This window comes from Diabrotica undecimpunctata, chromosome 9 (assembly GCF_040954645.1).
Source record: "Diabrotica undecimpunctata isolate CICGRU chromosome 9, icDiaUnde3, whole genome shotgun sequence".
Classification (NCBI taxonomy): Eukaryota; Metazoa; Arthropoda; class Insecta; order Coleoptera; family Chrysomelidae; genus Diabrotica; species Diabrotica undecimpunctata.
In genome coordinates this window covers 57,866,074-57,882,863 of record NC_092811.1, presented here as the reverse complement: position 1 = coordinate 57,882,863, position 16,790 = coordinate 57,866,074, and the positions used below count along the sequence as shown (strand labels likewise).

Genomic DNA, 16,790 nt, shown 5'->3' with positions numbered 1-16,790 from the left:
TCATTAGCCTCGCAGTAAAGGCTATCTATGGGACTGGATTTGAAAGCGCCTAAGCAAAGACGAATAGAAGTGTTATGCACAGAGTTCAGTAGCTTTAAGTCAGATTTTGATGCAGACATATATATGAAGCTGCCGCCGTAGTCCAGTTTTGAGCGGATTAAAGCTCTATATATATTAAGTAAGATGGTTTCGTCCGCACCCCATGTGTACTTTGATAGTGCCTTGATGATATTGAGTCTCTTCATTGCATTGCCCTTTAATACACTAATATGCTGTTTCCAAGTTAGCCTACTGTCAAACGTTAAACCAAGTATTTTGTGATGTGTAACTAGTTGCAATGGAGTTCCATTAAGGGTGATATTTGGACTTTGGCTGCAGGGTCTTCTGCTAAACCGTATTAATTTGGATTTAGTCGTTGAAAGAGCTAATCCGGTTTTTTTGGACCATTCGCTAAGTTGATTTATAGCGGTTTGGAGTACGTTGCATGTGGCGATTGTACTTTTTCCCTGACAATATAAAATAAGGTCATCTGCGTATATTAAGTGCTTGACTGTTGGACAAATACTGGAACAAATATCATTTATTGCAAGAATGAACAATGTTGTACTGAGTACTGAACCTTGAGGAACTCCATTATTTTGCCCGAATGTCCCGAAATTTTCCCATTTGTTTTCATTTTGAACGTGCTTTGTTGTAAAAAGTTTTTTATGAAGAAGTAAATATTTCCTGTTATCTTGTATTGACGAAGCTTTTCAAGAATGGCTTGGCGCGAGATAGTATCGAAAGCTCCTTCTATATCAAAGACAGTAGCGATCAGCTCCTGTTTGTTTGAAATAGCGAAAGCTATTTGTGTTTGTAACAGCACTAAATTGTCAAGGGTTGAACGGTGACGTCTGAAACCGGATTGCGCTGAGTCAATTATTGCATATTTTTCGAGAAGCCATGTTAATCTTGAATTAATCATTTTCTCAAACAGTTTACATAATCAACAGGTTAGAGAGATAGGTCTGTATGATTTTGTTAGGTTTGAGGGTAGATCAGATTTTTTTATTGGTATGATAATTGATTCACGCCACAGTTTGGGTAATTGCTGAGTATGCCATATCTTGTTATAAAGATTCAGCAGTGTTGCGAGGCTGGAATGAGATAAATTTTTGATGAATATAATTGGGATATTGTCTGGTCCAGCGGCGGATTTCGTACAAGAGGATAGTGCAAGTGCTAATTCTTCTTGTGTAAAAGGAAGGTTAATAGCATCAATGTCGTGTCTACTAATTTGTGGAACAAGAGGAATTTGTATATTCTGGTCAATTGGACTTTCAATCTGTTCGACTTCAGACCTGAATTTCCATGCAAAACTTTCAGCCATGATTTGAGCAATTTTTTGGTTATCTGTTATAACTTTTCCATTCAGTGATATTGCTGGAATTTTTGGAGGAGTTTTATGACCTTTCATTTGTCTTATTTTTATCCAAACTTTAGATGGTGGAGTATCACTAGTAATTGTAGAGACAAAATTTTGCCAGGAATCTTTTTTGCTTTTTTTAAGGACATATTTCGCTTTGGCTCTTAGCTTTTTGAAATAGATTAGGTTTTCTTGAGTTCTTCTTTTTCGATATCTGTTGAGGGCTGTTTTGCATTGACGTACAGTTAGTTCACATTCTGAATTCCACCATGGTACTGCTTTTTTAGAGGGGCAAATTGTTATTTGTTTTACATGATTTTCTGCAGACATAATAATGCAGTTATTAAAGAGAGTTATTGCCTCGTCTATATCTTCAGATTGTTGAAGTAATAAAATATGATCTTCGGCGCTAGTTTGAAAATTATTCCAGTCTGCTTTAGCGATATTCCATTTAGTAATGGTGCAAAAAATTTTATTGCTATTTGTTATGACTATCGAAAAGTGGTTACTATCATATAAGCTATCTAAAGTATACCATGAGAGTGAATCGGCAGACTTGCACATATGCTTAGATCGATAGATGAGTAAGTTCCTGAGGCGATGTTAAAATATGTACTGGCTCCACTATTCATCAGACAAGTATTATTGCAACTCAATACGGTCTCTACGGTTTTTCCTCTACCAAATATTTTCTTTGAGCTCCACATGGTATTATGGGCGTTAAAGTCTCCAACTAGTATAAAAGGACTGGGAAGTTGGCGGATTAAGTCATCTAACTCGGTTTCTGTTAAGTTATAATTAGGTGGAATATATGTACTGCATATGGTTATTTGGTCGGGACACCAGACAGTTATTGCTATGGCCTCCAAATTGGTGGTTAGGATATATTGTATAGAAAATAAATCATTAGACACGAAGATAGATGTTCCCCCACTTGCTCTTGTAAACGTAGGCCGAAGGAAATGGTAACCTTCAAAATTTTTAAGTTCACGTCTATGTGTTTCCTTAAAATTGGTTTCTTGAAGGCAGATAATATGTGCTTTTGTATTATTTATTAATCGTTGTAAGCGTTCTAAGCGAGGGTAGAACCCATCGCAGTTCCACTGCACTAACGTGAAAGTAAAATATTTTTAACATTTAGAACGTTGACAGGACAGAGAAGAGTCGGTTAGATAATCTTCATCATTATTTGTAGATTGCGATGTTGTGCTTCCAATTTCTGAATTGTCAAAATTAAGTTGCTGTTTAATTTTCTTAGAAATCCTTGTAAATCTATTCTTAATTGTTCTATCTTCCAGTGAAGGGTATATTCTAAACATGTCGTCGAGTAGTGATCTAACATTTTGAGTGAACTGCTGTGCTTCTTGTAGAGGGTTATTACTGCCGAATGAGTTTTCCAGAAAGGCAAGAAAATTTTCAACAGGTAAGGAGAATAAGTTTGGATTTTCTTGATAAAGATTATTAATTGTGAGAACAGAGGAGGCGGTTAATTTAGACTGATCGGGTGCGACTTTCTTGGATTTTTTAGTTTTATACTTTATAGGTACGTTTGCATCGGGTGAAGGCATTTTTATGTCTTTGATGGGTAAGTTAGTAGATGTGTATGTTTCTTGGGAGGTAGAATCGCTGAGGTCAGAACGAGTTTGTTTCTGACCAGTGGTAGGAGGAAGAAATTCATTGTTTGCGGCAATGGAAGTGGTGGATATATCGACAGTTTTTATCTGTTGACTGGGAACCGAATTTTGTGTTGTGTTTGGTGGTGCCATGTTGTTTGATATTAAGGTAGCAGGGATGGGTTCAGCTGGGGACGTTTGTTCATTTGGGAGAGGATTGCTAGGGGGATTTTGACAGTTATTTGCTGTATGTCCTTGTTTTTTGCATAAAAAACATGCCATTTTGTCAGTAGAGAGAAATATTCTGTATGAATTATTGTGAAATGGAATTATTAATGATGTTTCGATTTCGAGGCTATCTGTAGTTGGAGTAACATATACCTGTCTTCTGAAGCTCATAATATGCGTAAATTCATCACCAGGGATTCCAGCTTTGATATGTGACACTGGAGAAGCAAGTTGAAGACCAAGATCTTGAAGGTGTTTTTCTATAATTTCATGAGGTATTGATGGACAGACGTTGGAGATTATTAGTCTCTTGGCTGGGGTTACCAGTCTTCTTACGGGTAGTTCTTCAGAGTTGATTGTAATCGTAGGATATTCTGTTAAAATATGTTCTACGAGTTCAGAATTTGTTAAGTAGATGCATATCCGATTATTGGAAATTCTTGAGACGAAGCATATGTTTTTGGGACTAACAATGTTTCCTATGGCTTTGACGTAGTCGAGTAGTAATAAGTTTGGTTCAGCATGTATTAATATTGCTTAATCTTTTTTGGGATATTTCGGTTTGGGTTTTGACATAGTAGCAGTTGCATATGAATTTGGATTATTACTGATGATGCTGTTTCCAGATATGGTGTTGCTAACTGTAGGAGAACATTGATTTAAGTTGGTACTCATGTAGTCAAAAGTAACTATTTTTGGTTTTATTGTATTAAAGTTTCGAGTGATAGGCAGCAGTTGTAACGCATGTCTGTATTACTGGTTGCCTGTCTAAAACTTCGACGAGCCAGTCCCTGATAGGACTGACTTATATCGAATATGACAAAAAAAATGTCAACACAGCTGAATGTTTTGGTTAGAAAAGTATTAATAAACAATTTCTTACTGAATAATAATACAGCTCTTGACGTTAAAAACTCTACACAACAATTACTAATCACTTTTTGATGGTAAAATACTTTTAAAAACTGGTATTTTCTGTGATAAACAGCAAAGTTTTACACTGATTCACAGAGCGGTATGTACTCGTTCGAATCGATCCAATGAACCTATAATCAATTTTCACGAAAATATTAACTGAAATGAAAAGCATTTTATTTCGTATTACTTTACTTTGTAAAAAAAACATAGTTAGTGATTTTGTCGCTAACCATTTTCAATATTCATAAACTTAACACAATCTTAAAACATTTAACAACAAAATCTCTAATTCTAAAAATAGAAATTGTTCAATTTCTTTTTTACCTAATAAGACGTATTTCCACTCATGCTACGAATGACAGCTTGGCATCGATGATTCATACTTAAAATGAACGGTCTTAAAGTATTCTGATCAAGTTCATTCCAAATTTGGACAAGACGTCTACCAAGCATATTCTCTATAGGATTAAGATCGTCACTATTCGCTGACCATTCCATAACGTCGATTCCAACTTCCTTTAGATAATTTTGCACTATATTTGCAACGTACGGTCGTGCATTATCGTGCATTAGAACAAAATTTTCGCCAATATAAGAAGCAAATGGCACAACGTGGTCTTGAAGAAGGTCAACGATATATCGGTGAGCGTTGATAGTACCGTTATTTAACACCACCAAGTCTGTACGACCCGTTAAAGAAATGCCACCCCAGACCATAACCGACCCTCCACCGAATAACGTCGTTCCTCGCATGTTACACTGTGCATAGCGTTCGTTCTGACGTCGGTACACGCAAATTCACCTCTCAATTATAAAGACAGAATCTGCTCTCATCTGTAAACATAACTCTATTCTAATCAGCCTCCAACCAATGGATATGATTTCGTGCCAATTCTAAATGCGCTCTACGATGAGCTACGGTCAAGGCTTGCCCTCTGGCAGGTGTTCGATTTACCAAATTACTTTCCTTGAGACGTTGGCGAAAAGTTTCACAGCTGATTCGAACATTATGAGCATCTTCAAGTTGGGATTGTAAGCTTCTGGTAGTTACAAATCGTTGTCTTAGGGTGCGAAATCGTAAAAAACGGTCTTTAACGGACTTTGTTACACGATGTCGACCTTGTCCTGGACGCCTAGAGTGACTACCGGTCTCTCTGTACTGTTCCATCATTCGTGAGACCGATGTATGGTGCACGCCGAACCGTTCCCCTAAATGTCTGTAACTCCAACCTTCTTCGTGCAAAACCACTATTTGAGCACACTCTTTATTAGTCAAATTTCTCGGTTCGCGTTGCATTTTGATTAAAACAATAGCAAAATGTTACCACCAAACAGTTATAGTTCACACAACGACTGAAAAATGACACTAACCTCACATTAACAAATTTAATAGCACCTTTGTTTTGTATTCCTTAGAAACCGGTTGAAACAAAAAAACAATACAAGTAACCTGATAAAAACATTCCAAATACATGGTATATTGCATACAAAAATGAATACAATTAATTTTTTTTTATTGTATAATGGCTTTGGTATAGCCAATTAGCCAGACTATTTGTGGTGTAGCATTTGAAATTTATTGGAATCCCCTCGTATATGTGTTAATTGAAATCCCCTTATATATATATATGTTTCTATATTTCTATGTTTCCCTTTATATTTATATATATATATATATATATATATATATATATATATATATATATATATATATAATCTTTCTTCAGGCAACATATTCCACTATAATGGGGAAACAGAATCGACAACTGGAGGAGTAGGTTTATTAGTACACAAAAAATTACAGAAAATGATACAGAGCATTGGCTGCATTTCCCCAAGAGTTATGTATATAAATCTAAGACTAAATAAGAGATACAATCTGAAAATAATCCAGGTGCACGCCCCCACCAGCGATTACGAAGATGAGATTGTTGAAGCCTTCTATGAGGAAATCGAAAGAGCAAAAAAGCAGGAACCGGCCCATTACAATCTGATAATGGGAGATTTTAACGGGAAACTCGGAAGGAAAAAGGACGAACAAGAAGTAGCAATCGGAGATTTTGGAATCGGAGTAAGAAACGAAAGAGGCGAAATACTTACCAACTTTCTACTGCAACACAAACTGTATGCAATGAACACCTTTTTTAAGAAGAAACAGAGTAGAAAATGGACGTGGGTTAGTCCAGATGGAAGAACTAAGAGCGAATATGATTATATAATAACAGACAAAAAGCAAATTATTCAAGATGTCACTGTACTTAATAAACTATCAGTAGGAAGCGACCACAGACCAGTAAGAGCTAGAATAACGATAAATCTACAAAAAGAAAGAGCAAAGATGATAAACAGTGGCAAACGCATAGTTTGGAATTCACCAAATCAGCCAGAAGCGTACATAAAAAATATAGCAGAAACTTTACAGAGTAATAATCCCAAACCTCTAAGTATCGACGATCATAATAAATTAATTACAGACTCGGTTAGAAACGCACAACTCAAATTCTGCAAGAAAAATTACACCAAAAGTGAAAAGATTAGCAAAGACACAAAAGCTCTCATGGAAATACGACGAAACCTAAGCGAGAAAGAAAAGGGAAACAAAGAAGAATATAGAAAACTAAATAAAAGAATTTCAGCGGATATTAGAAGAGATATAAGAAGATATAATACTAATGTAATTACTCAAACAGTAGAAAAGAACAAAGGTTTAAAGATAATGAAAAGAGAACTCACACAAAGTAAAAAAGAAATATACAAGCTAGAAGATAAAGACGGAAAGGCAACAACAGATAAACAAAACATTCTGAAAATAACTAGAGAGTTTTATAAAGACCTCTATACCAGCCAAAGATCACAAGAAAATTTACCGACACGAGTAAAGACTCTCATAAATCAGGGATCGGAAATACTTTTACCCATTACTGTGTCAGAAGTAAGATCAGCTTTAAAGGAAATGAAGAACCATCGATCGCCTGGTGACGATGGACTCGTTATTGAGGCAATAAAAGCAGGAGGAGAAATTCTATTAAAATCAGTAAGCGAACTGTTTAATAAATGCTTACATGCGGGTACGATTCCTAAAGACTGGAACAATGCAGTGATAGTCTTGTTACACAAAAAAGGTGATATTACTAAATTAGAAAATTATAGACCCATCAGCCTCTTGACACATATGTATAAACTCTTTATGAAAATCTTAACAAAGAGACTAACACCTAAACTAGATTTCTATCAGCCCAAAGAACAGGCAGGCTTTAGGAGAGGATATGGCACAAATGACCATTTGCACACCATAAAGATCTTAATTGAAAAATGCATCGAGTACAACATACCACTGGTTCTTGCATTTGTCGATTACGAGAAGGCTTTTGATACTGTAGAGTTTGAAACCGTACTGGAAGCCCTAAATCAAAGCCGAATAGATTACAGGTACACGTCACTAATCAAAAACATCTACGAGAACGCTACATCAAGTATACGACTACACGAAGACACAGAAAAATTCAGCTTAGGTCGAGGAGTAAGACAAGGAGACAATATTTCACCAAAATTGTTCACGGCAGCTCTAGAGTCAATATTTAAGAACACCCAATGGCAAGATATGGGCATCAATATAGATGGAGAAAGATTAAATCATCTGAGGTTTGCAGATGATGTCGTATTAATCGCAGATAACTTACAGGATACGGTTTCTATGCTACATTCGCTTAAAAGTCTGTCTGAAAGAGCAGAATTAAAGATAAACTTTGAGAAAACTAAACTTATGACAAATCTCGTAATGAGTGGAAATATAACTATCGACAATAATACCATACAACAAACAGACACTTACAAATATCTGGGACACGAGATCAAAATAAACAGAGACAATCAAACAAATGAAATACAGAGGCGAATAGGCCTGACATGGGCAGCATTTGGCAAACTAAGCCATATTCTAAAAAGTTCAATTCCCATGTGTCTCAAACGAAAAGTTTATAACCAATGTGTTTTGCCTGTACAAACTTATGGAGCAGAGACTTTAACACTCACGCAGAAATCTGCGAATAAACTAAGAGTTACACAACGAGCCATGGAACGTGCAATGCTGAATGTGAGCCTCCGAGACCACATAACAAACCGACAAATCAGGCAAAGATCAGGAGTTCAAGACGTCATCGAAAGAACCACGAGACTTAAGTGGAACTGGGCAGGACACTTAGCCAGAACACAAGATGGACGATGGACAAGACGAATTATGGAATGGAGGCCCAGAAATTATAAAAGAAGCCGAGGACGACCACCGACTAGATGGACCGACGACATAAAAAGAGTAGCGGGAAACTGGCTACAAGCGGCCCAGTGTAGAGAACACTGGAGAGAGCTGAGGGAGGCCTATGTCCAGCAGTGGACGGGATTGGCTGATTGATGATGATCCTTTAATTTAAAACCCAAATAATCTTTCGTTCTTTTTAGGTCGCCGCCGTCGATAATAAATCATTTTATTGTTTGTTTTGTCACAGGCGCAAATTTCTTCGATATTTCTTTGTTCAAACCGCCCGATATTGCGTTTTCAAATTAAGAATTTACTTCTTAATTTCCGTCTTGTTTATGTGTCTTAAACTCAAAGTGTTTTGTTTATTCCAACTTATGCGATCAATTTTTTAAGATAATTTGGTCACTTTCGTTGGAGCCGCGGTGAAGAGCGGTGGTCTTCAGCGTTATGTCCAAATTTTACGTCAAATTTGAAATGTTCCTCGTTGTTCGTCTTTTTTTATGAAAAATATGTAAAATATAATAGCAGTTTAATGGTTCAGTTACAGTTTTAAGTGAGTTTTGAAATGTTGCCATTGTATCCAGTTGTACCTTTTCCTGTTTTTAAGAAGCCAAGTCCAGTTTAGTTTCCAAGGTTTGTGTTCCAGTGACCCATTTTCCTTTTTGTTCGTGTGTCAGAGATTCCCAGCTATTGTTGAGTTTTTAAGAAGTCCAGTTTACAGCGCAAGTGTAATTTTTGTGAAATCCAGGTAACTTTCAAATTTTAAAGTAAAGACAGACATTTTTTTAATAATAAGAATTTGCTTTCATAACAAAAAAGATTTGTACTAATTAATAAATTGTAAAATTTTAGGGTTTGACTTTAGCTGTCAATTTATTTGTTCAGTTTTTTTTTTTAATTTAATGTTAACTCACGACAGCTCGTTTTATTATTTTTGATTTTAGTTTGTTTTATTTAAAAAAAATGGTTAATCTCTGTGCGGTAAATTTTGTAAGTTTATAATAGTATCTTCAACTCCTGGAATTTGTAAACAGATGAAACATGTAAGTCTTTTTTGTATTTTTGTATTTTACGACTATTGTTGTATTATTTTTTCACTGTCTATTTTGTAACTGTTTGTGGTGACACAAAAATAAATGTTAAATTTTGTTTCTTAACATTTTGTTTATTCTTTTTTTAACTAACCCTTTTTTTGAGTTTCCATTTGGAAAAGATATGTTTTTTATGTTTATTAATTATATCTCAAATTACAACTAGTTGTTGTAATAGTTATAATTAGGCACCTTGAAGTGGCGCTCTTTATAAATTACTAGAGGTGTTTCCTGTTTCTTTTTATTTTGTCCCAAGAGATTCATGACCGTTTGTTTCATATTTTTGTAGTTACCCCAATCCAAACCCCTTGATATTTTTTACCTATCCACGACCCCAGCTCTCCTAACAAACCCTGAGTGCCGTTCGCACAAGTAGCGTTTATTTTGCTTACCCTATCTCCACCCCCATAGTTTCTATTCCCCAATCTTCTTCCCCCAAAATCTTACCCTATGGTAGGCAAAATATTATCGTTACAGTGGTAATTACAATGGTAATATATTCGTATACACATTCAATTTTTGATATATTTACAATTTTTAATTTTAATACCTAAAATTACTTATAATTTAAATTTACAGGACGTTATGTATTCGTAGATACATTTTAATATCTTCTTTTTTTTTTCTCTTGGCAATCGGGCTAAGTGCTCATCCAGCCAGCAGCAAATGTGTAATAACTTTCACTTAAATTAACCTATTCTAATTAAACTAAATACACTACAATTCTGGAAATTAAAAGAAGACTACGATGGAAGAGGAACTAGGATTACTTTTGGTACCTAGGGGCCATTCAAGGTGACTCACAGACAGAAAGTGTAGACCACGGAAAGTATAGGTAAAAAGGTAAAATATTTGACGATTCAACAGAGGTAACGAGCTTAACACCTACACTAAAATTTTAAGTTACACATTTTATTAAACTTAAGAATAATTTTATATACCTTGTACATATTTAATGATATCAAATAAAGTAGATTGAAAGGGGGGTATAATTTTTACAATAATAAATTATTAATGAGTTCTTGTCTTTGTATTTCAAATTTACTACAAGCATAAAAAATGTGATCTAAGTCGCAAACCACATTGCAAGTTTCATAAAGATCGGTGTTGACTACACCGATTTTATGTAAGTGTTGAGGGAAGCTTGCATGTCCGAATTTTAGCTTACAAATGGCCACAATATCATTTCTTGTAAAATCAAATTCTTGGTGCCACAAATCTGTCGGAATACTTGGATGTAATAGTGTATATCGTGTGAGGTTATTAGAGCAATATTTTTTCCAATGCAATTCCCATTTTGCCTTAAAATTACTCTTAGATATCATTAAATATTCTTGAGCACCTAAATTGTTGTTGATATGCTCTCCAGTTGTAACGCTTTCTTTGGCTCTTTGGCTAAGGAGTCTGCAACTTTATTGCCACGACGTTCTATATGAGCTTTTACCCAAGTGAATTTTAATTCGTATTGACTTTTTTTTAATTTATGAATTCTTACTTTTAATTCTCTAATAATCAGTATCAGTATCAGTAGCCATCACATTAATTGGGTTAGCGATGTATTTAAGAACAGATAAGGAGTCACTCAAAAAATGTATTTTTTTTTAACGTTATAACAGCCACCTGTGTATTATTCACTAATCTCCCATACAATGCCGTCAGTAGCTCCGCCGACTTCCCGAGCCGACACGAAGCCCCGCGAAAGAGCCAGCTGGACAACGCAAGCGAACCTAGAAACAGCACCGCGTGGGTTCCTCCCGCTATGTATTTTATTTTATTGTCAACTCAATGTTTAATCTCAATATAATCTACAGTACCAAATTTTGAACGTGTATTTCGTGTACCTACCCCCGCATATTATCGCCCAACGAGTGGCACGGAATAGAAAAACGTTATAACTTCGTGTATTGTAGTTTTGGCGGGATTTCGTTTTCCACGTGTGTTATATAGGACTTTTTTCTGCTATCACAACCTATACAGTGGGACTATCTGTTATGTGTTTCTCGTGTAAGCTATTACCGGAAAAAAAATCGTTCGCGGAACAATTACAAGTTACAAGATAAAACGTTTGGCGCGTGATTCTGCCGGCATTTCTTCGTAACGCAACGCTATCCCTGCGTAGAGGCTAATTGTGTGTACAGTCTGTTCCAAAATTGGCGCGTAAATTACGCTCCTGGGTGCATTCTACATGAAATACTTTTGGAAATATTTTACATCAGGCTTTCTAGTGACAGAACAGGACTTTGTTTATGGGATCTAGGAAAACAGTAAGCTGAACTGTTTCAAACTGTAAGTTTTTCTTTTAATATTTTTAGTTGTTTCCTGCTGCAATATGGACATAAACCACTCGTACAATCTTAGATCGAAAGATAAGATGGCTAATACTCCTTCAGTGACGCTTTCGCAAGAACAATTTCAAGAACTTTTAACTCGCATTGCTGGTGTTAATGTTCAGCACGATATTCCTTAAGGAAATGTACAAAGCGGTAACTTTGCAAAGTGCAATTCGCGATTTTAACGTATGGTCCTAAAGTTTTGGGAAAAATTTCACCTGGTCTGATTGAGAAGCAAAATGCATTTAACAAAGAAGGCCATGGAATTGAAATGTCATCAGTTATTAACATTTAATAAACAAAGCAGAATATTTTGGTTTGTGCTCTGCAAAATGTCTTGAATTTGAATTTTGCTCTAAAATTGATATTCGTCGAGGTGTTTATAATATGGTTGGGCGAATGTCGAAACGAGATATTGTTAAAATTTATCGAGATCAAAACAGGTCAATTTTAGCGCCAAGTGGACTTGGTGTATGGACTTTTAAATCGCAGAATTTGGGAAAAGGTTCCTCGCGATAAAATACAAACTTTTGGTGAACTTCTCACTCGTGCGCGATTAGTCGAAGAAACATTCGATAATATACCGGAAAACAAAGTTTTTAGCAAACAAAAACTTCCGTCTTAGAAAAAACTTGGATGCGCATATTGTAAATATACAGGACATGTTATCGAAGAGTGTCGTAAGCTAGCAAACAGTAAAAATAAACCTACTAGCGCTGCCGCTTTGGCTAAAACGGACTTTGTTGTTAAAAAGGAGCCTGCTTGTAATAATAATTTTACGTCTTCCAGTATAACATGTTATGGCTGTGGTAAACTTGGCTATATTAAAAGCAAATGTCCAGATTGTAGATCTAAAACAGCTAACGCTCGTGCTGCAGACTTTATGGACAATACTTTTGATGAAAATTTAACCATAGTCAGACCGTTAGTTTCGATTGATATTTTTAATTATAATGGTTACGCCTATATAGACACCGGGGCTAAAAAAAGTGTTGCCGGATCTTCTCTTGCTAAACTATTATTGCAGGATAACCTATACTGATGATATCATGTTAATGACATTAGCAGATGGTCTACAACATCGTGTAAACGTAAATATTTTTGAAGTAGATGTTAAGTTACAACATAAAACTATTCTTAGACGTTTTATATCTGTCCCAGACCATGAAAACAGTCGAACCTTGCTCGGGTGCGACTTTATTCAACAAGCAAACATAATTTTAGACTTACCTAGTAATCAGTATTATTTTTGTGAATATCCACAACTTACTTTTATTTTTTAAAATTAATCTAGATCCTTTATGTTCTGTGAATAATGTAAAATTTGGAAATATCAAACTACGAGATGATGAAGCACTTGTTCTTAAACACGAACAAAAAAGTACGCTTAATGATCTTTTGCATGAGTTTAGCAAGGTTTTTGAGCCAAATGATGAACCTACACCTTATGCAGAACATTCCATAGTACTATTAGATGAATCTCCAATAGCATCACCTCCCTACAGGATATCAGAGACCAATAAAAATAAACTTAACAAAGAACTAGACAAACTATTAGCGAGTGGCTACATTGAAGAATGTGTCTCCTTACGCTGCTCCAGTCGTACTCGTTCCGAAGAAAAACAATAGTGTTCGTCTCACCGTTGACTACAGAGCCTTAAATGCAGTCACACGGGCAGACCGGTATCCCATCAAAAGGATAGATAATCTTTTACATGCCGCAAAGAAGACAGGATGTATGACAACTCTTGATCTTCGTAGTGGATATCATTTAGTTAGCATCAAAGAGAGTGATAGAGACAAAACTGCTTTCGTGGCACCTTTTGGAACATTTAAGTATACACGCATGCCTTTTGGACTCCGTAATGCGCTATCTACTTTTCAGCGTCTGATTGACCGCTTCAGATCAGGCCTGCAAGATGTCTTTATACTATCTTCTCTACTTCTTATCTTGATGACCTAATAGTAATTTGGTCCAGTTTTGAAGAACACCTAGGAGACCTGAAGAAGGTATTCGAAAGACTGATCTTATACAAACTCACACTAAACCGGGAGAAATGTTCGTTTGTATGTGAAATAGTGCACTACTTAGGCCACATTATTACCCTCGAAGGAATTTCGCCGAATAACGAAAAAGTAGCTGCAATACTCAACATGTCGCCTCCTAATAACGTGAAACAACTCTTAAGTTTCTTACAAACTTGCTCATGGTACAGGCGTTTCATAGAAAACTTCGCTGAGATCTCAAAGCCGTTAAGCACTCTGACGAAGAAGAACTTTAAATGGACTTGGGGCGACAAGCAACACGAAGCTTTTGAAGCACTTAAAACTCTGTGTTCGCCTCCAATGTTAAGACAAGCGAACAGAAGACTACTCTATATATTACGCATAGATGCTAGTGGTTATGCAATCGGTGCATGTTTACTCCAGGGGGAGAACGACGATGAACGACCAGTGGAATATGCATCTAGACTCTTGACTTTCGCAGAGCAGAACTACACCACGACGGAACGTGAAGCTCTTGCTGTTGTGTGGGCTGTAAAGAAATTCAGACGTTACCTGGAAGACGCTACCACCACTGTTGTTCAAAGCGACCATCAGCCCCTCAAATGGCTGATGTCTATTAAATCACCAACCGGACGCCTCGCCAGATGGACTCTAGAATTAACGCCTTATGATCTGTGCATAGAATATATTGTTGGCAAGAAAAATGTGGTTGCCGATACACTTTAGCGACCACCACGCAACGAAACTGAAGAAATAATAGAAGTAACCTATGTTGTAGCCGATTTTCCTATACTTAGCGCTGCCGATATTCGACAAGAGCAGGTTTCTGACCCTGATATCAAGTAAATCATGAAAGGGCTTGAAGACCCTAACGAGACTTCTGTCGAATACAAAAAGCGGGTGGAGAGAGGATATGTGATGTTATATGGACTTTTGTACCGCTACACCCCAGACATTGATGAAGACGAGCCACAACTTGTAGTAGCTAGTGCTCGTATTCCACAAATTTTAAAACAATACCACGATGCTGATACAGTAGGTCATTGTGGTGTCGAACGCACATATCAACGCATTGCTGAAAGACATTTTTGGCCTTGTATGCGCAGGACAATCTTACGTAACTGTGTAGACTGCCAGAAATTTAAGCATACCAACTTAAAACCTGCAGGCCTACTACAGACGCCCATACAGTCCCAACGCATCGAAGTACTTAGCATAGATTTGTTTGGACCATTACCAGAGACTGCAGATGGTTACTGCTGGGTATTCATAGTTGAAGATGTCTCAAGTCGATGGGTGGAACTCTTTCCGCTAAAAACTGCAATTGCTGCCGCATGTGCCAAGTGTTTAATCGACGAGGTCATACTGAGGTACGGATTGCCTCGACGGGTAATAAGTGACAATGGCGCACAATTCGCCGGATTCGTAATGCAAACGGTCGCAGAGTGTTTCGGTTTCAAACAATCGCTGATTCCTGTGAACCACCCCGCATCAAACCCTGTTGAGCGTAAAAATCGCGACATGAAAACCCAATTAGCTATCTTATCTAAAGATGATCATACGATTTGGTCAGATAAACTTTCCGCCGTACGTTTCGCAATGAACTCTGCCAAGTGTGAATCCACAGGTTTTTCACTGGCGTATCTAACATTCGGACGCAAGTTACGCACCCCGGATGATGTCAATCGAGACTTTCTTGCGATAGTGCAAACTGAAAATTTTGTGCCGCAATATTTGCTTACTCTTAGTGATACGTTACGCGCCGCGCGCGAAAAGCATGAACTAACCCAGGACCGTAGAAACTCTTGGTTCTCATGGACACTCACGTCCTAAGTAATGCAAGCAAGATGCCTACATCTAAATTTGTGCCGCATCGTGATGGACCGTATTCTTCGCATAGTGACTCCTACAACCTACGAAATCGCTTCTGTCAGCAACCCAGATCCACCTGTTGGAAAGTACCACGTATCTGCGCTGACGCCCTATCGCGCAGACCCTGGAGAAGTCCCTCCAGAGCCCATTGGGCCTATCCGTAGAAGAGGACGCCCTAAGAAGAATACCACCTTAAGATAGATTCTTGCCCCACATTCGAGACGATTATGTGGTGCACAGGGGGATATCATAACAGCCACCTGTGTATTACCCACTAATCTCCCGTACTCTGCTGTCAGCAGCTCCGCCGACTTCCCGAGCCGACACGAAGCCCCGCGAGAGAGCCAGGACAACGCAAGTGAACCTAGAAACAGCACCGCGTGGGTTCCTCGCGCTATGTATTTTATTTGATTGTCAACTCAATGTTTAATCTCAATATAATCTACAGTACCTAGTTTTGAACGTGTATTTCGTGTACCTACCCCCAAACCCCCCCCCCTATAACTTGTTTTTTTCGACATAATCGCAGGCTTTAATAATAATAACCGCTTCTGCAGAAAAAATGGAAGTATTATTATTCAGTTTGAATTTTTATTGAACGTTTGTTGATGGTATATAGAATGCACATCTCGTACCATTATTTTGTTTTAATGCATCGGTATATATTTCAAGAAAATCTGACAGATTTGATATGCAGGCGCTTAATATATTTTTACTTATCAACAAATTTTCATTATATGCAGGAATATTAATTTCTAGTGGTTTCAACATATCAAAGAATTCAGATTTTTCGACTGAAACAGTTCTTTTTAAATCACTATTATAACTACTTATATTTTTAAAAGCCATACATATTGGACGAGAAGGTTTTTTTGACCAGTACGTGTTAGTTAAATCGTGGTTATTTAATAAGGCTATTTTATCTAACAGAGTACGGTTTTTAAAAAAAGACTTAATAATAAATTTTTCTGCTAACCATTCCCTTCTTAAAAATAATGGTGGTTCTAGTGCTTCAATCCTAAGTGGTTCCACAGGCGTTGAACACATTGCGCCCAAACAGAGTCTTAGAGA

General features: G+C 36.8%; 2 protein-coding genes across 2 annotated transcripts; both read right to left on the bottom strand.

Moving 5' to 3' along the window:
- Positions 1–985: 985 nt before the first annotated feature.
- Positions 986–1,969, bottom strand: LOC140450864 (uncharacterized). The gene has a single exon (XM_072544546.1). The coding sequence runs from the start codon at positions 1,967–1,969 to the stop codon at positions 986–988; it is 984 nt and encodes a 327-aa protein (XP_072400647.1).
- A 3,048-nt stretch (positions 1,970–5,017) lies between these two features.
- Positions 5,018–5,461, bottom strand: LOC140450863 (uncharacterized). Its single transcript, XM_072544545.1, has one exon. It carries the CDS (start codon positions 5,459–5,461, stop codon positions 5,018–5,020), a length of 444 nt encoding a protein of 147 aa, XP_072400646.1.
- Positions 5,462–16,790: the final 11,329 nt, after the last annotated feature.